Here is an 18,619-nt window from a genome sequence, read left to right as displayed (position 1 = left end):
TTCATATCGTCTTGTATGTCCTGCCAAGGCGCACTTCACCAGCAATGTCTGCGAACTCGGATCCCAGCTGTAGCCTGGTCCTGACGTCTCCACTGCTGGACACGCCTCTCATGCTGCACGGCATTACAAGTGCTGGCTTCTATGCAGGTCACAGGACGCTTTCGTCTGAAACAATGGAAGAGATTTAGTCATTTTCCCTGTCACTGATAGACAAATGATTCTAATCACCGAATGACAATACAAAGCAAGCTGGATTCGATCCTCTTCATGCAAAAAGTGTTTTTTTTTTACACTAAATGTCAACTGCCCGTGAAACCACAGCATTCCCATTGGTGGGATGTTGAAAGTGTAAGGTTCATGGAAGTGGGGCAGGGGGTAGGGAGAATGAGAAGATTGGTAGGCACGCTATTAACACTCGGAATCGGACGAAATCACACACTCCTTACACAGATGGCAATAAGGTCGAAATTCCCGCTTAACACCGGCCACCTGTTAGAACTTAATTAACCACACTGAAAAATAAAACCATATCCGAAAATGGGTTCGTAAGCAGGAAATTTTGCACTTCAAAGCATTGTTTATAGGTCTGATATTTTATTTCTTTCTAGGTTTATAAACAAACTTATTAAATGAGATTGGCGAAAATATAAAATCTGCTAGGCTATAAAAACAATTTGCTAGGTCGAGGCGCACTCTGATTAGGCAGAAATTTTACTAATTCAGTTGTGCACAATGTTGGAAACACCTGGCCGGCCGCAAAAATTAAGACCAAGGTGGAATTTGCATTTGTCTGAACATAGCTGTTGGCTATTCCAAGCATGTTTCATTCTGTATGGTGGATTTTCATCAGAGCTACATTGAGAGTATCTCAATAGAGTAGTCCTAACCCTGGGTCCAGAGCAAAGGAGCTTAGCGCTCTGCTACATTGCATCATATATTATACTGATTTCTATCCTTTACATCAAGCAACACAGGTCTGCGATAGAACAATTGGCAGTTCAGTCCAATAAATGTAGAGAAAACCTTAAAATACTGTTGGTAAAGTCCCAAAATTTTATATTTACATAGTAGCAGCATCATTCCCCGACAGCGGCGTTATCCTGTACATCTTCATGCTGCTGGGCCGGCCGATGGCTTCCGACTTCATGGTGCCGCCCCCCTCAAGTGCTGCCTTCACCAGGAACGCCTTCAGATACCCCTTCATCCTCCTATTTTCCCGGCGCAGGTTGTCCCGCTCCGCGCGAAGAGTCGCCGTGTGGATGCTCACCCGGTTGTGCTTGAACCAGAAGTTTTCCATCTTTTCGTACGTCTCAATGTCATCCTGAAAATATTTGAATTTATAAACTTTACGGACAGCATGCTAGGAAGATTAGGAGGAAGAGAGGGGGTCATTAGCCCGTTTGTAGGACAATCAATTTCGAGGCCAGGAACGACTGCCAAACTGTACTGCAAAATAAAGGGTAAATATACAGATACATGGGACTTATTTTAAGTTTTTAGTTTTGGTTAAATAAGAGCTGAAAAACACTAACGTTAAAACTATCACATTAATAACAATGGCCGCAATGTGAACAATCGATTTTAATTTTAACAAAATAACCATTACTAGTTGACGTGTACCTGGCGTTGCTGGGGGATATCCTCAGGAGATAGACATCTACCATCGCGGACTATTCTGTAGGCCTTTTAAAGATATACTATTCCGTATCTCGTAAGGTTTTGCCACTTGATTACAAAACATCGACTTCTCTATACTTTATATCAATATAATATGCATGTATTGTTTTTAATATATAAATAAACCCTACGGAAGAAATTCTCTAAATGATCCAAACAAAATCCGTTGCGAAGTTTAGAAGAACTAAGCGCACAAACGGACAGACTTCCCGTGTTCACACTTTTCCGTTCCTGAAATAGGTGTTTTTAAACTAATTTGTGTGTATTAACCGTGTAGGTATCTGTACATTTACCAAAACTAGTCTACGAATTCCGTAGAACTAAGCCATAAAGTACAGTTCACAAGTACCAATATTTTACTTAGTGAAAAGGTTTTGTAATATAAATCTTAGGGTTTGTAGAATCTGATGTTCATATTGCATGCATTTAATTTGTTACATATTACCATCATGCCTTTCGTCATCTTTGTGTCCTCCTTCATCAGCATTGAAGTGCTCCACTGCAGAACATTTTCCCCGTCCATTTCATACTTCTTGCACACGGCCTCCATCTGCTGCACCTTTTGGCCCTTCTGCAATAATCTCTCCAATTTCTATAAGACAAATTCATTTAATTAAACAGAATTATGGCTGAGGTGTTTGGTGTTTAAAACTTCATCACATTTGATGATCAATGATCAGGAGCATATTTATGATTTTTTTTCTTTTTACCATTCAAATGTCTACAATTAAAAATTTCATACCTTGATCGCCTCATAGCTTTCAACGCTTAAGGTTGTCAGTTGTTCTTTATCTTTGATATGGTTTTGCATCATTTGTATCTTAGCCTTGGCGGACATCATGGTAATGCAGTCTCTCTTGTCCCGAGCATTCCTCGTCTTCTGCTCCAGCTCTCCCGAGAGAGTCTCCCAATCGTGTTGGAAGAAAGCAATCATATCCTGAGGGGTATTCAAAATAAAAAAGTTAACAATAGATAAATAAAAAAAACTCAATCCTAACTGTCAATATGGTTACACATAAACTATTATAGGAAGGAATCTAACTTGCTTCAATGGGTTGCCTTAAAATCTGAGACGGGATAAGTTTTTATTATGTTGCGGACTGAAAATAGTTAAGTTATTTATTTATTAATTTAAACGCCCTGATGGGCAAATATGATTTAAGATTTTCACGGCCAAAAGTATTTTTGCTATTTGTTTTTGGGGTGTTATGCCGTGTTGCACTAACTCCTTCTTTAGCCAACGTTTCGGACAGCATTGCGGTGTCCATCATCAGGGCAGATGTGTGTGCCCTGATGGGCTTTTACAATACATATTTTACATAATTTACTGCATAATACAGTGACAACAGATGGTTTTTAGTTTTAAAACATCAACACAAAAATAACAAATTTATTTAAGCTCACAACATATCTACAAGAAAACAACAAATATACGCAATCGCTCTTTAAATATGCTACATAAAAATGTCATTCAGGTATCTCTTGAACACAGGCGAACTTATTTTAAATATGTCGATATTTGAGGTGAATTTGTTTACAAGTGTGTGAAGGCGAGAAATAGGTGCATGTATGTGATAGTTGGTACTAAAGTTATTGCTGCAGAATAAAATATTTTGCCAAGTTGCTTGAGTAGGTACTCGAGCAACTATAGTTATACGTATAAATTATGTTATGAAATGATCTCCATCTTGATATTTTTATATGTACTCCTTTTTTGATGTAGGTTGTAGATATGTTTCCAAACCATCTAATGGTCCCTTTCTTAGTATGATTCATTATCCTTCTATCTGCTTTGCATTCCTTTCCGACTATATACTACACATAACAAGTTATCTGATCTATATAGAGACAATATTCAGATATCCTTACACTAGCAGCTAGCAACAGCTCCATATTGTGATTGATGTCCTTCCGGTAAGTGGCATCCTTTTGCCTCAGGAGGTGGTATTGCTGTATTTTTGGACTATGATAGTTGACATAGTCACAGAAGACATGTTTCAACTCATTCCACACTCTTTCTATCAGAAGCTGCTTGGGAAGTATCATGTCATTAAGCTCTTGCTCCAACTAGAAATAATAATAAAAAGTTTCTTTGGTTTTCTTGTAGGTACTATTAATTTATGACTGGCATGATAAAATAAAATCAAGGTCCCTGTCAAAAACCAAGCCTGGGCAATATCGTCCTCCTGCCCAACTTTATGAAAATATTTATCCAGTTTTGTTTAAGTAGGTAGTATTAGTATTGAAAACAAAATATCTTTGAATGATGCTAGGATATTTTGGGCTAGTAACTTTGAGACTTACGGTTATTGCCCTGTAATTAACAAAATGACCTTTGACATTTATAAATTCTTTTGTATGTTCCTTCATGTTCTGTTCCTGTTGATAAACAACCAGCGTCATATGGTATTCTGCATCTTTTTGCTTCATTTCAAGATTTTGAAGTTCATCTTCCCAGCTTTCCATCATGGAGAACTTTTGCTCTTCAAAGCTGTCCTGGAAGAATTTTAGGCGGTCTTCTCTAATAGCTGTAAATTGAAAACAGAGCACTTTTAACTAACTCACTAACGATTAACACCATTTCATGATCATACTAATACTTGTTAAAGGGTTAAATATGTAGTAAGTTTTAAGCCCCAGGTCTCTTCATGTCCCAAAATTTTGCAAATAAACCAGAAATTATAACAGTCTTCATATTTTTTTAAATCACCTAAAAATTGGCTAATCATTTCCATGTGTGACTGCAGCACGTACGAATACTGCTCTTCAGCTTCTTCCAAAGAATCCATCAGTTTACAGATGACAGCATTCTTATTGCCCATTGTTCTCTTGAATATCCCTATCAACACCTGGAAATTATTAGAAAGGCAATGTAAAAAAATACAACACATTATTTAGTTGTTTCAGACGGCATTAAAAGGCAACAAAACGAACCTGTAAATCACTTTGCAAATCTTTGACTTTTAGCTTCCTCAGAATGTATCGCCATTGTTGATTGATTTTGGCCAAGTTAGTTCTTGAAAATGCTTCCTCTTTGTGCAGTTTGTTCTAAAAAAGTTATAAAATATTAAACACAACTAAAGTACACACCTACTTACTAATTTAACAAACAATAAAAACTAAATAAACTAAAATTAAATGTTAGTAAGACCAAATACATGAATATAGGCAGAAAAAATACGCACAACGAAATAAAGCTTATATATTAATGAGAAATTATAAAAAAAATTGAAGAAATTAAATATCTAGGCGTCATTATAGACTCAAAGCTGAACTTTTCAAATAATACAGACTATACAATTTAAAAAAAATTTAATTCCTTGGCAGAATACGAAACAAAGTAAATAAAGAAACATGTCAGATAATGTATAACTAGCAGTTAAAAACCCGCTCCGCGGGTTTTTGCTGCTAGGCCCTGCGGGCAGCACTTCGTTGGGCTGCGCCCAGTTTAAGTGATACTAACAACGGTTACATTTAATAGATAGATATTAGGTCATTCACAGAGAGAGGGTGAGTATATATTGTTACAACACGGAACAGGAAGGAGTTAATGAATAATAACATGCTCAATTTAGGCATAATAAGAATGACAGTTGTTTGAATAAATGAAATTTTACGTATTTGTGATGGATTATTTCAAATGAAACACTATTATTGACTACATGTCTACAACTGATATTAACTGTTATGGTACCTAATATAATTTGCTCATAGGAGACTTGCAGTGCTTAAATATGTGTTACAACCGTCAATGTCTATAAGTTGAATCAATATCGTATAGTTTGTCACAACAATTAAAGATAGTTATAACAAAGTTGACTGAAATAATAGATTATTACATATTGATTAATTGTACCCGTGTTTATGGATAAAAGGAGGGTAATTGTGCGATGTGATTAGCAGTCGGTTTAATTAAAAGGTGTGAATTTTACTCCAGCTGGTGGTAATTCTTTACCTAAAACTGTTACTGTATCTAATAAAGTTTAAAGTTAGATTATATATACACCTTCATCAGGAGAGTAAAAATCTGTATATAAAGGTAGATTATTACAATATAGCGCCCCTGAGGTGATATCTCACATAAGCGGCGCTATGCAAATTGTCCAATTAATAAATAAATATAATGTTTACATTTTATTATGTACGTATGCATTGATATACAATGGAAATAAATAAAATAATGTTATCCGATTAAACTTTATTTTATTAAAAAACAAATAACTTTTTTAACTTCACTTTATTATATACAACCAATACATGTTTCATGAACGAAGTATACACCGAAGTCAAAAATTAAATATAGATTACAATTGGAAAAAAGAAGTGGAAGGAGGGGGGAGGGGTAAGAGTAGGCTGGGTTTATAAGAATTAGGAATTACAATATGAAAGACCAGTTAAGTGGGAAAATATTTAAAAGAGAGTTTAGAAAAAAAAATTCTTGTTAATTACATCTACTTTTATAAACATGTTCTCTTATATCTAAAATTTCAAAATTATTTATTTGTGATGCTTTATATCCTGTGTGAAGTATTTTAAGACCTGAAAAAAAAATTGCATATAACCATAAAACAATATATTCATAAGACAAATAACATTTATTAACGGTTATTCTAATAAATTGATAGTTGAAATACTAAATAAAATAATTAAACATATTATCTTCAAACGGTATTTTTACCCTATTTCTTAAGATATAAATAAACAATGGCGTAGAATTCTGTTTATGGATAACGACACTTCTAAAATTATATATATAAACATTCCTGGTACTATTCAACCGGCGTTTTACACTAATAACAGAATGAATAAATATATTCTTAATAATAAAGATGGCGAAAATCAAACAAAAAAATCAGGAGTTTATAAACTCAATTGGGCTGGATTGTAATTTATTTTACAAAGGTAGAACCAATAGAAACTTTGAAGTCAGAACTAAAAAACATCTCAAAAAAAGGGTTCTAAATGGAAATAGTGAATCTGAGTTTGCAAATCATCTTTTGAATCACACTTTCGATAAAAATTCAGGTCTTAAAATACTTCACTCAGGATTAAAGCATCGCAAATAAATAATTTTGAAATTTTAGAAATTAGAAAACATGTCAATATAAAACCAGATATAATTAATAAGCAAAAAAAAATTATAAATAATAATGAAAAATGCCATTGGAAAGTTGAAATAAACTTCCAGAAGAAATCTTATTAAAACGCTTGATGTTCAAGTAATTTTGCATATTTAAATATACGCGCCAGTCATTTGATTCGTTCTTACACCGCCAGAGGTGCGCTCTGTCGGCCACCTATTGCCGCGGTGCGTATCGGGTATCGGCCATATTGAATTAACGCGTGCTTTTTTCGTCAAACGTCAAACGTAATCACGTAATTGTGGATAATTTTCACTGTAATGTAATTAATCCAATGGATTATGAACTTTCTAAGACATATTTTCTTCGATATTATCCAAAAATTGTATGAGCAGAAACGATATTTTTGAAGAAATATCGTATTACATGTGGCGATTCTATTTCAGTATAAAATCGTGTCTTAATTTTTAATGTCTTATTTAAACACAATTTGAATTTGACCAATCACAGGGCCTACATTGTCCAGACGCAAGCGTATTAATACTATCAGATACAATCATATCACCACATTTTAATAACTGTTCAAATATTCTTTTTCTCTGCAACGAAGAGAAAATTTAAAAAATGCAAATACTGCAAAATAAAGCAATGCGAATAACACTCAAGTGCAAAATATACACACGGATAAGAGACATGTTAAGTGAGCTCAATTTTATGACGGTAATACAAACTATACAGGGTGTATCGGCACGTACCCACAAAACTTTAACAAGGTATTCCTTAGCACATTTTGAGTAAAAAATGTTTTGGGCACTTTGCTGTCCGGTAACATTTTTTTTTAATAAAAAAAAATATTATTCATATTTTCACCACATGTCACCAATGTTTTATCCTTTGTCAAAGTTTGAAAACCCGTGTGGCAATATTTTGTTCGAGTTTCGTTGAATAATGTACGTACGTACCTACGTTGGCGCGCTTTTACAATCACAACGAAATGGCACGGCACCATTCGTCTCATTTTTAACTATTATTATTTAGTGTGTACGAAAGAGCGAGGACACTTTTTGACACACTTGCTAATAACAGCTGTTGAACACGAGAAACAATGCAAATGACAGTGAAGGAGTGTGGATTTTTTATTTATTTTTTGTTTTTAATGGAAAAAAAATGTTACCGGACAGCAAAGCGCCCATAACATTTTTTACTCCAAATGTGCTAAGGAATAGCTGGTTAAAGTTTGTCGGGTACTTGCCGATACACCCTGTATATTTGAATATACTTATTTTTATACATAAAAGTAAAATAGGGATGATGTCTAAGGAACTGAATAGAAAAATATTACAATTACAACCACGAGATACACAGACATGTGATGAGAAATGCAAAGAAAATCAGATTGCCACCAAGAAAAAAATCAAGCACCCAGAAATCTCTCATGTACTAGGCCGTCCAACTGTATAACAAAATCCTGAATGAAGTTACTGGGATTAAGAAGATGGTTAAGTTTAAAGAAGAATTGAGAAAACATATTTTCCTCAAATATTGTTTTTTTTTATGTGACATATGATATGTACTTACATTTAAATATTTAAGATTCATTGTTTGCCAATTACTGTATTTTTTTTTGTTTCTAAAACTATTAGCACACACGACGATGTGAGCTTATAAATTTGGATGGATTACATACTCTCTCGCTTGGAATATGCGACCCTCACTAAACGGCATTCGGTGCTGCCACAGTTACTATGATGCATAAACGAGGCATTAGGGATTCTGAATAGTGTGAACGTAGACCCCCAAAAACTACTGGACATTATTATTGTAAAAAAATGTCTACTCCATCAATTTTCCCACAGGCTCATCTGTGCTAAACCAAGTGACTTCTAATGCTGTCGACTGACTGAATATTCTCAGATTCTCATTACGGCCTACGCCATATGAAGAAGAATAAAGATAACAAACCGTCATATATCTCGATATCAATTCTTCCTTCCTTCTTCTGGCTTCCTCCTTGATGTCTGCTTGATGCTGCAAGTATCGCATTCTATCCTCATCAGACATTTTAGCCAGTTTATCCTTCCCTTTCTTCTTTGGAGCCATTTTATCTCCTGAATCACAGCTGCTCTCAAATAAGTTTCAAAATATTTATACAAATATAATCTATGATATAAAAACTGCACTTATGTCACTAGAAGTATAAAAACAACGTTTTTAACATATTAACTGTAGATTTTAAATTAAAATGTACATCACAGACATTTAATTTTGACTTAACTCTTGACTGAAGTAGAAAGTAATAATTTCACTTTTGTAACCATGGTAATAAACAGATTTCCAGTTTCCAAGAGACTTTTTTCATATAAATATGTACTTCTTCTAATAGGATAATGATCTGATAGTAACCATATCAACAGATTTTATTTGCTTTTCTTTCCTTAGCAACCCTGAAAATTAATTTTCCTAATGACTCCCAAAAAGGTTTTCTTGTTGATATTGATTTTACTCCACGTAAGTATCAACAGTTATTTTATGTATCGGGTGATGTTAAAAAGCAGACTTTACGATGACAGAGACTGACGAGAGTTCCTCGGTATCTTTGGGGTCCGATAGAGTGGCTAGCGTCAATTTGTATAATAAAGCTGGCGCTGAAGAAAAAGGTAAAAAAATCTCTTAAAATATATATTTATTAGCTTTTGTATGTACCTGCCTATTATTTCAGAACTGCTGCAAATATTTTAAGTTTGAATATTGTACACTACACCGTGACAGTTGTAGACCCACTCCCACTGCTTGGGTATTTTTTGTGAACATGTGTCAGAAAGAGGGCCATGTTGTGGGAGGAAGGGAATCCAAAATTCGTCAGTCATTACACAGGCAAGATGTTGAGTACAAGAAAGAATCGTAGAAACGATCCGCTCTCAATAAATTCCAATTTAATAAATATTTTCAGAAAATGTCCATATCTTTGGACATGTATTATATATTACGTAAAAAAAATTTAATCAATCCTTGTCAGCCTACAAATGTGCCTTCTAAATTTTCTACAACTGCCAGACTTAGAGTGGTAGGCGTAAAATATGTACCAACTCCAGTAAAGTTTTGGCAGTCTTTACTTGTGTTGGCTGGCACCTCTGGCCGCTAGTGTACCATGTTAAAATCATGGACCTAATCATTGAGTTGTATATAAATAGAGTCTACATTCCTTGCAATAAGAGTAGGACGGGGTGTGGCGGCTGTCGATGTCCCCAATTTACACGACTCTGATTATGGTAAAACCCTACTGGCCGATGAAAGGTTATACCTTTGTTTTCCCTATATTTTCCAGTACGAATTGTACAATATTTCAGTTTTGCATGTAGGCATTTTGAAGTTATCGCCGGAGACCTGCACCCGGTGAGCCCTTGAAACCGATTGATGCCCTTAACATCTCACTGTGGACAATGAACCGATATGTGTGGCCCATACATTGAACACCAAAGGTGGCTCTATCTATATACCTCAATGGACCTAGTAAGCCCTGGACGGAACTATTCGAAATGAATTTGAAGCCCCGGGGTGAGGGGAAAGATGTATGAAATATGCCAAACTCAACATAAATTTTTTAATAACATATCCCATTCTATGTCTCATCAAATACCTTAATTAAATCATAAGCCGTTCTAATTGCATCCAAAAATTTGAAAATAAAATTAAATAGTTACAATTATATCATTGTGCATACAAACCATTTCAAAAGTTAGTCATACGAGATGGCTGCCAGGCAATTTCTCCAGACCGTAGATTTGGCTTCAATGCCATTCATACAAAATCATACTAATGCTCTGTCCATCTCTGTCCAGGGCTTTTTGGGCTCATGGTCATAATTATGGATAAAATTGATAAAAATGTATGAAAGTAAACCAAACCTCACAACTCGCGTTTCTAGGAGGCGCTAATGTAGCATACTGCAATGGGAAATACAGAATCTTGTATTTTACCTAAATTAAGATAGTACATACATATATTATGTATATTTATCCTGTTTTAGGTTTCGCACCAATTGATATAGAAATCCAAATACAAAATGAAAGAATACTAGCAATTTTCACAGAGACAATAACGAAAACCGAAATAGCAGTGTTTTTGTCCCTGTGTACTTTGAAAGAGGTAAACTTTGCCATCAGGAAGGTGGTTACTCATGAGGACTTTGAGTTTATCAGAAAAGTTTTCAGCGAGGGCAAACTTCATCCTGTCGAACCTAGTAAAAATGCCAATGATGATGATGATAGAAGTGAAGCTGATGGTGGTGGTGAGGGTGACGCTGATGAGATTAATGCTTATAAACCAATAACAGATGAACAGATACAAGAGGTAAATTAATTAAACCAAATACCCTATAACATTAATTAACCCGTGGGAGCAAGCAAAAATATTCAATAAAAAAAATTAATATTTTTGCTTAGGCCAACATGTAGAACATGTAGATAAAACCATGTAGACTTAATATCCAAAGGCAAAATGAATGTATAATGCAATGCCGACACTGCAATTGCAGTGCTTCATGGACATGCGTAAGCACAATTCTTCAACACTGCGAATACAGTTCTCTGGCTCCTAGGGGTTAAAGGGTATTTGATGAAACTAGATAATTTCTTTTGTGAGTATGTATGTTGGAGCGCAGCATTGCCATGTCAAAAAATATAAAGTTTCAAAAATCCCTAGAAATGCCAAAAATACAAAAAACTCCCTAAATTTGAACAGTTGCATTTTGTTGAAATTGATAACATTTTCGACTCGGTAAAGGGGGAATATGCAAAAAAAACCTCTTAAAGTTGGACAAAACTACTAATATCTAATATAACTATTGCTCATAATTTTGTAAAAATGTGTCGAAAACAAGTCTTCGCCAGTACCGTTTTGTTCCTAGATTTGTCTCAAACACTCTTCTGCACTTGAGCTCTCAATTTCTTCCCAGACAATGGCAACGCTGTAAATTGGAATTGATAAATGAATGTGTTAAAAACAATCTTTTCTAATCCAGATAAGCGATGAATTGCCTACCTATGGCTTACTTTTTTTAGTTTGGATGAAGATTGTTTCAGATGATTTCTGAATAATTACTGGATTACGGATATCTTTTCAATTTCACATCCGTAATTCGTTTCTTAAAAAAAAAAAAATAATATTTAACAATGCCACAGAAACTTTCCTGTTGTATTTTCTTTTATATCCTCAAAGTAGGGTCTCCAGTGACTAAATTTTTTCAAAAGATCAGACATAACAAAAACATTGGGTCAGCGCCACAACATTTTTTGTTTTCCATCGGCGACTTAGAATAAAAATGTTGTGGGCCTGCCCCAATGTTTGATGTTTGTACAAACATTTGGTTGAATGTTTGTGGTAATATTATAGCGTTAAATATTAACGATTGGTTGATTTCCATTTATAAAACTGTTGTCAAATAATTATTAATAATATTCCTGTTTCATCTATAGATCATCGCTCGACCAGATGACAAAATGATGCCAGAATTATCCCAAGTAATAAAAGTCCTAATGGGCTATCCCGAACTTCAGCCTGCCATACAGCGAGAGATTCAATGGGTTTGTTACTACGGTGACCATATAACTCATCAAAATGACAATTCAACACACCTTTAACAAGTGATATAAAGTCATGAAAAGTGATGAAACAAACACTATGTTAAATTACGTTACTTAAGTTTAGATGTTAGTTTTATTCATCACTTATAATGACTATACCACTTCATAAAGGAAATTGTTGAATTATCATTGTCGAGTTATCATAGAACCCATAACTACATACTTACATTATATGTAATATAATTAATTATCAACTTGATATCAACTCTTTTTTTTATGTCCACAATTTCCCGATGGCAAACGCAAAGTTTCGGCACATATCAGAGAAGGTAATGAATCAACGTTATTTTTTCTAATGTATTTTTCTCAATTTCCATCAACATGCCATATTTATGGCCGTTTTTATAAGCAGATTTTTTCTTCTTCTTTATTTTGTGAATTTTTGATTTAATTATGATAATCATTCAGGAAAAGACTCACCTGCACGATTCGGTGCTATTTTTGGATTCTTTGATCCGTTTCAAAAATCGTATGGAAGAAAAGTTGACTATGACCGCTGTGGAAAAACTCAAGAAGGAAATTGTCCAAAGGAATTTGAACAGGACCAATAAAATCCTTAAAGCTAAGATTATGGGTAAAGAGATTTTACATTCTATCCATTCAAATCTGTGATTCAGGCCACAATTATGTAAATGAGTGATGATTTAAACTCGTTAAAATTGTATAAATATAGTTTGAAACTCAAAAAATTGTCCCTGGAAATCAAAAATCAGTAAGTTACAAATGATCCAATACATGAAATTGTTACAAATGGTCCGGTACATGAGGTTTGATGAACCATTTTTTGTATGCAGGGTGTCCGGGGGTAAAATGCCGAAACATCGTACATGTACAAGTAAAAAATATGAATATTATTTTTGAAATTCCAATACTTAACGGTAGTTCTTTTTCAGGTAAAAAATGTTTAATTGTTTTTAAGGGAATAAACCTTTTTTGTGAATTTCATTATTGTATGGGTTAAATAAAAAGTTGTGTACCTTTTTACTTATACAAGGAGGGGCAAAACTAATGTCATGATGTGAATGTGCCATAATTAATGCGAATGGCGTCATGTGTCATTGTGCTTTGACATTTATGTTGTAGACAGATAGAGTATTAGTTGACAGCAAGTAATGGAGCGATACACACCTGAAGAATGCAGAATTATTGTTACTGCTTATTTGACCAATTTCCGGTTGCTTATTTGACTAATTGTGGTTTTCCTCGTCATCCTGCAGCGTGTGCGCGAACAATTAAACGTTTGGCTGAGTGTCTCATGCAAACTGGGTCCACTAGAGATGTCGTAAGAAGTGGCCGGCCGCGTATTGCTACAAAAAGAGGAGGATTTCATATCCAAAATCATAATGAGCAACGAAGCCCATTTCTACTTAAGTGGTTATGTGAATAAATAAAATTTGCATTTCTGGGGCACAGAGAATCCACATGAGAAGCACGAAGAGCCATTGCGTCCCCTCAAAGCGAATGCTTGGTGCGGCATTTGCAGTGAAAAAGTGAATGGCCCTTATTTTTTGAGGACGCCGATACCACCAGCGTAACCGTAACTGGTGAGCGCTACAGACAGATGTTAAACCAGTTTTTTTTACCGCAAGTTGCTCACTCAGCTCGGGCAACGATGGATATTTTGAAACACCGATTTCCGGGCCTGGCCGGAACTGGCTGGCCAGATCGCTAGATCTGACGGCGCCAGGTGACTTCTTCCTTTGGAGCTTTTTGAAATCTCGCATTTACCACAAAAAACCACAAACCTTATGTTTTGAAAGCCAACATTGAAGAAGAAATCACCTTTCTTCAATTTGGAGCCAGATGTTTTGCGAGTACAAATGTATATTAACTCAGGAGGTAGTTTGACCGATATCATTTTTTATACTTAATGTGATGAATTTTACAACTTCAATTAAAGTTTCCGTGAAAACAGGGCCCAATTTTGTTCATTTCTAACAAAATGGCAGCCAATTCACATTATGACATTACTTTTGCCCCACCTTGTACACACATGTAGAATCCCCGTTTACCCCCGAACACACTGTATAAGATAGAGTTATTAATCCTGTTTCGCCTATATCAAACGAAAGAGGGTAGAAATGAAAATGAAATGTTTTCACAAAATTGATCTAAGATCAAGCAATGTTATTTACATTTATTTTTGCTTATTCTTTCTGAGAAATAATACATTATTATGTAGGTCGCTCTTGAGGTGATTTTTCACAAAAACGGCGCTCTACAAATTATCCAATTATTATTATTATTAGTATACATCGTAATGTGATGATAATCATTTCACAGAAGTCACGAAGAGCCTGAAAGAAGAGAATGGGACGTTCAACCACATTTATAAACAAAAAGATGCTGTTATTAACCATCACCAAGAAGAATTAGAACTCTTGAAAAATGAATGTGTAACAGTTATCAAAAAGAAAATGTAGGTAGATTCTTATTTCCTTCAAATATAATTTTAGTATAATCACTTGAGGGAAAGAAATTTCCCAGCGTTCTGTTTTGGATTCAGCCGCTGTCATTACAAAAATCATACCTCGGAATATAAATACGGAAACATCTAAACTGCTTACGCAAAGCCAATAAATCACTTTTAGGTTTCATAATTTATTTATTTTTATAATCCTCAAATTTATAAATATTATTTGAATTTTGTATGTTAGTTATACATTTACTTATTGTTACATTGTACTTATTTGGGACAATATGGAATATTACTATTTATCATGAACGTAAAAAGCCCTGGATAGAGTATTAGTGTGATAATGTTTGATTGGCATTTAAGTTAAATTTAGCGTGAGTGGGAATTGCCTGGCAGCCATCTTGAATGACAACATTTTGAAATGATTAGTTATACATTTACTTATTGTTACATTGTACTTATTTGGGACAATATGGAATATTACTATTTATCATGAACGTAAAAAGCCCTGGATAGAGTATTAGTGTGATTTTGTATGATTGACATTTAAGTTAAATTTAGCGTGAGTGGAAATTGCCTGGCAGCCATCTTGAATGACAACATTTTGAAATGATTTGTACACAACGTAATATATAAAGAACTATTTTAATTTTGTTTTTGTATTGTTAATGCAATCATAACGGCTGTTTTTTTGGTATTCGATTGTCATGGAATGCGATTAGTCATTAAAAGATAGGTAGGTTTTGAAATGTTTTATACATCTTCCCCATCACCCCGCGGCTTCAAATTGTTCTCGAGTAGCTCTGTCCAGGGCCTTTCAAGTTCATGCTCTTTCTGTATGTTGTCTATGGTCTATTGGAATTCAAAATGGCGTTTACACGCAGACTTCACAATACAAAATATTATCTAGAATATTCAATGAGACTTACATTAGAGACTTCTTTTTACATTAGTGATATTTGATAGAAGCTTAATCAGGCTAATGACTAAACATATATTAGCTGATGGCAGTAGTGGTAGTGGAATGACTTTGTATAAGGTACTCAGGGGGGAGTCGATAGAGAATTTCAGAGAAAAATATGTACCCCTTGGGAGCGGTTGGGACTCTTGCGCGGTGTTCACGAACTATTTGAGGTCCCTCATTCAAGATGCACTACAAATATCCCGTATATTATAAAGTCCCAAGCTGTACATCTTAAAAATGTCGCATACATGAAATGTAGTGATGTAGTGCCAATACACAACCACCTCATTTGTAGTAATACAACGAAAACAGAGTTGCGACTAATACATTTTGTGAGGTGGTGGGACATTTTACGTTTTTGTATGGGACATTTTTTAGTGCATCTTGTATGAGGTACTCAATACCAGATGGCAGGAAGTTCAAAATAAATTCATAAAAATCACCTACTTATTAGAGCTACACAAATTTGGTTGGCTATCGCTCGAGCGGATAAATATTTGATTCTTATTATGGTTCCAATTTAAACAGCTTGGATTCAGAAAGGAAAATGATGAGGGACACTGAGGCACATAATACCAACTATGAAAATCTAGTGGAACAAGAGAAAGAAATCAAAGAGAAATATGACGATATTCTAAAACACCACCTGGAAAGTGAAAAAGCATTGAGGGCTAAAAGGTGACCAGTGTACCAGATTTTTATTGTTTTTAAATTTTAAAACACTTTTTTCTTATTGAACAAATATTAAAATGTTTTGATCAAACTATAATATTATGGCGTATTATCTTATTTGTGGACAGTTGAAGTAGTGGAAATTTCACAATGCTAAATTACGATACAAGATTGTGTTTCCTGTTTTAATTGTTTTATTTAAAACAAATGATTGCATTTCACAATAGATTCAAGATTGAAACGCAGCTAATCAATTGGCTGCGAAAATACGATTACGAAGTTGGTGACAAGCAAAACCAACTGGACGAACTGACCAAGAATTATGAAGACGAGAAAGTAGCATTGGCCGACTTACAAGTAAGCCGTAAACCATATTTCTTGTAAAATACATATAACCTAATTATCAATTTTGGAAAAATTGTCACATTCGGGATATTGCATGCTGGACGATAGTTCATTATCAGCTGTTCAGTGTCAAATGATGAAAAAATTATATTTTACATTAGAGCTGGGTTGATCCATCATTTTGAACAACCCGGGTCGCTCATGTACCACTCGCAAAGTAAACGGGTCTTTTACATCTGGAAAAAAATGACATAGAATGAGAAGAAATATTGATTTGTTTGAAAAAAAAAATCATTAAAAAGTCACCAGAGAAAATTTCATTTAAATTTTGTACTCCAAATAATGTCGGTCACTGGTTAAGGTAAGTCAAATACGTTCCTTACACCCTGTATCGACAACAGTAGAACAGTCCCTTACACCAGGATTGTAATTGGGTTTTGTGATGAATCCTAGTTTCACAATGTGGTTTTCCAGGTACTTGAGCCTTCTTCCCTTTGAGGAAGGGCACTGGCACCATAATTAAGTAAATTAATGGTTCTTCATCCTCTTCATTTTTCCTAAATCTAGCTATTGGTGTTTTCACTTCGAACACTGCATGTCTCCCGAGATAGCAGTATTCAGTTAATAGTTCTACGAGCTTCCTCAGCGAGTTTCTACCTTTTTTGAGTGGTAAGCCTGGTGCTTTGGGTTTGGCCGTAGGGTTAAGCTTAACTTCAGTTTATGGATGCATTTTTCAGAGGCGATTTGACGAGCAGGAGGAGCTGTACAAGCCGCTGATGGCGGACAAGGAGGCGGAGTACCAGGCCGACCTGGCCGTCAGGGTGCTCCGCTTCGCTATGAACTACGCCGCACGCAAGGTGCAGCGCATCTGGAGGGGCATCCTCGCACGGGAGGCTGCCAGGAAAAAGGTAAATAATACTTCTTCTTATAACTATGTACTTCTTGTTTAAATATTTCCATTAACATACCAATCAAATAAATACCTCCCTGTATAACCGATACACAACAGGAATATTTATAGCAAAAATCGTTTGTTTTGATACACATTCCATAACATTCTATTCATAGAAGCTCTACAAAAAACACTTAAAAGTTCTATTTCAAATTCATTAATTTTGAGACAAATTCCGTGATTCCATTTTAAGTTAAATACCCACGCTTGTTCATGCTCGATAGTTTTACGTTATTTATTGTTATTAAGTTTAATTTGTAGAACTCCATTTTATTGTTCATTCGAAAACGTCTCAATGTGTGTACCGTCTCGTTTGATGGGAAAAAGATTCAAGGACCTTAATTCTTGTTCGGTGTTTGACAGAATTTTACGATTTGACTGAGAGTTTTGGCGGTATAATTAATGGCATCTCGTGTCGAGCTGCTCGATCATGTGGACGCAACGATGAGCATACATAGTTCCAATTCAACATGTTCGATCGAGCCAAAGCGTCGAGCATGAATATAAGTGTGTACATTAGGGTGTCCCAGGACATAAGGAAGAATTTTTTTTTCATGAATTTAAATATGCATACCCTCTTATTTTATTCCATTTGATCCCAATAACTCATATAATAAATATTATTTTGATTAAACACCGGCAACCCGTGCCGACTTGATGCCAAACATTTGGTACAGAGGTTAATATGGAAGGATTTTCAACTTTCATTTTTGTCGGATAAATAAAATTTAAAAATGCACAAATGTTTGATTATGTAGTATTTTATATTTAAAAATGGTTTATTGATTAAATTTTTTCTTCATAGTTTGTTTTTTACATTCAGGATAAATCTTCCGGTGTTCCTGAACGCATCGTAACAAAAATTATTTT

The 18,619-nt window shown here is 34.7% G+C and overlaps 2 protein-coding genes across 2 annotated transcripts; one reads left to right on the top strand and one right to left on the bottom strand.

Annotated features, from left to right (window-relative positions):
• Window positions 1–35: 35 nt before the first annotated feature.
• Window positions 36–8,858, bottom strand: LOC149420670 (dynein regulatory complex subunit 2-like). Its single transcript, XM_089635983.1, has 9 exons — window positions 8,721–8,858; window positions 4,612–4,725; window positions 4,388–4,526; window positions 3,982–4,205; window positions 3,547–3,744; window positions 2,420–2,614; window positions 2,123–2,269; window positions 1,065–1,321; window positions 36–165 (listed from the first exon to the last, which is right to left on the bottom strand). The coding sequence occupies exons 1-9, from the start codon at window positions 8,856–8,858 to the stop codon at window positions 36–38; spliced, it is 1,542 nt and encodes a 513-aa protein (XP_089492109.1).
• A 463-nt stretch (window positions 8,859–9,321) lies between these two features.
• Window positions 9,322–17,747, top strand: LOC149420669 (uncharacterized). The gene is made up of 9 exons (XM_089635982.1): window positions 9,322–9,415; window positions 10,786–11,108; window positions 12,233–12,340; window positions 12,809–12,974; window positions 14,684–14,819; window positions 16,309–16,458; window positions 16,650–16,832; window positions 16,959–17,022; window positions 17,409–17,747. The coding sequence occupies exons 1-9, from the start codon at window positions 9,322–9,324 to the stop codon at window positions 17,745–17,747; spliced, it is 1,563 nt and encodes a 520-aa protein (XP_089492108.1).
• Window positions 17,748–18,619: the final 872 nt, after the last annotated feature.

Source organism: Hesperophylax consimilis, chromosome 10, assembly GCF_061612785.1.
Source record: "Hesperophylax consimilis isolate HC1 chromosome 10, BYU_Hcon_1.0, whole genome shotgun sequence".
Classification (NCBI taxonomy): Eukaryota; Metazoa; Arthropoda; class Insecta; order Trichoptera; family Limnephilidae; genus Hesperophylax; species Hesperophylax consimilis.
The sequence above is the reverse complement of the archived record's forward strand: the minus strand, read 5'-3'. Positions and strand labels throughout refer to the sequence as shown.

What these genes read in the sequence shown, in the direction of transcription:
- LOC149420670 (XM_089635983.1), bottom strand. Translation starts at nt 8,858, where the DNA reads ATGGCTCCAAAGAAGAAAGGGAAGGATAAACTGGCTAAAATGTCTGAT. An exon ending in ATTTGCAAAGTGATTTACAG is followed by an intron (nt 4,527 to 4,611) that starts GTTCGTTTTGTT and finishes AATAATTTCCAG; the next exon opens with GTGTTGATAGGGATATTCAA. An exon ending in AATGATTAGCCAATTTTTAG is followed by an intron (nt 4,206 to 4,387) that starts GTGATTTAAAAA and finishes TTCAATTTACAG; the next exon opens with CTATTAGAGAAGACCGCCTA.
- LOC149420669 (XM_089635982.1), top strand. Translation starts at nt 9,322, where the DNA reads ATGACAGAGACTGACGAGAGTTCCTCGGTATCTTTGGGGTCCGATAGA. An exon ending in TACAGCGAGAGATTCAATGG is followed by an intron (nt 12,341 to 12,808) that starts GTTTGTTACTAC and finishes ATAATCATTCAG; the next exon opens with GAAAAGACTCACCTGCACGA. An exon ending in ACAGTTATCAAAAAGAAAAT is followed by an intron (nt 14,820 to 16,308) that starts GTAGGTAGATTC and finishes CAATTTAAACAG; the next exon opens with CTTGGATTCAGAAAGGAAAA.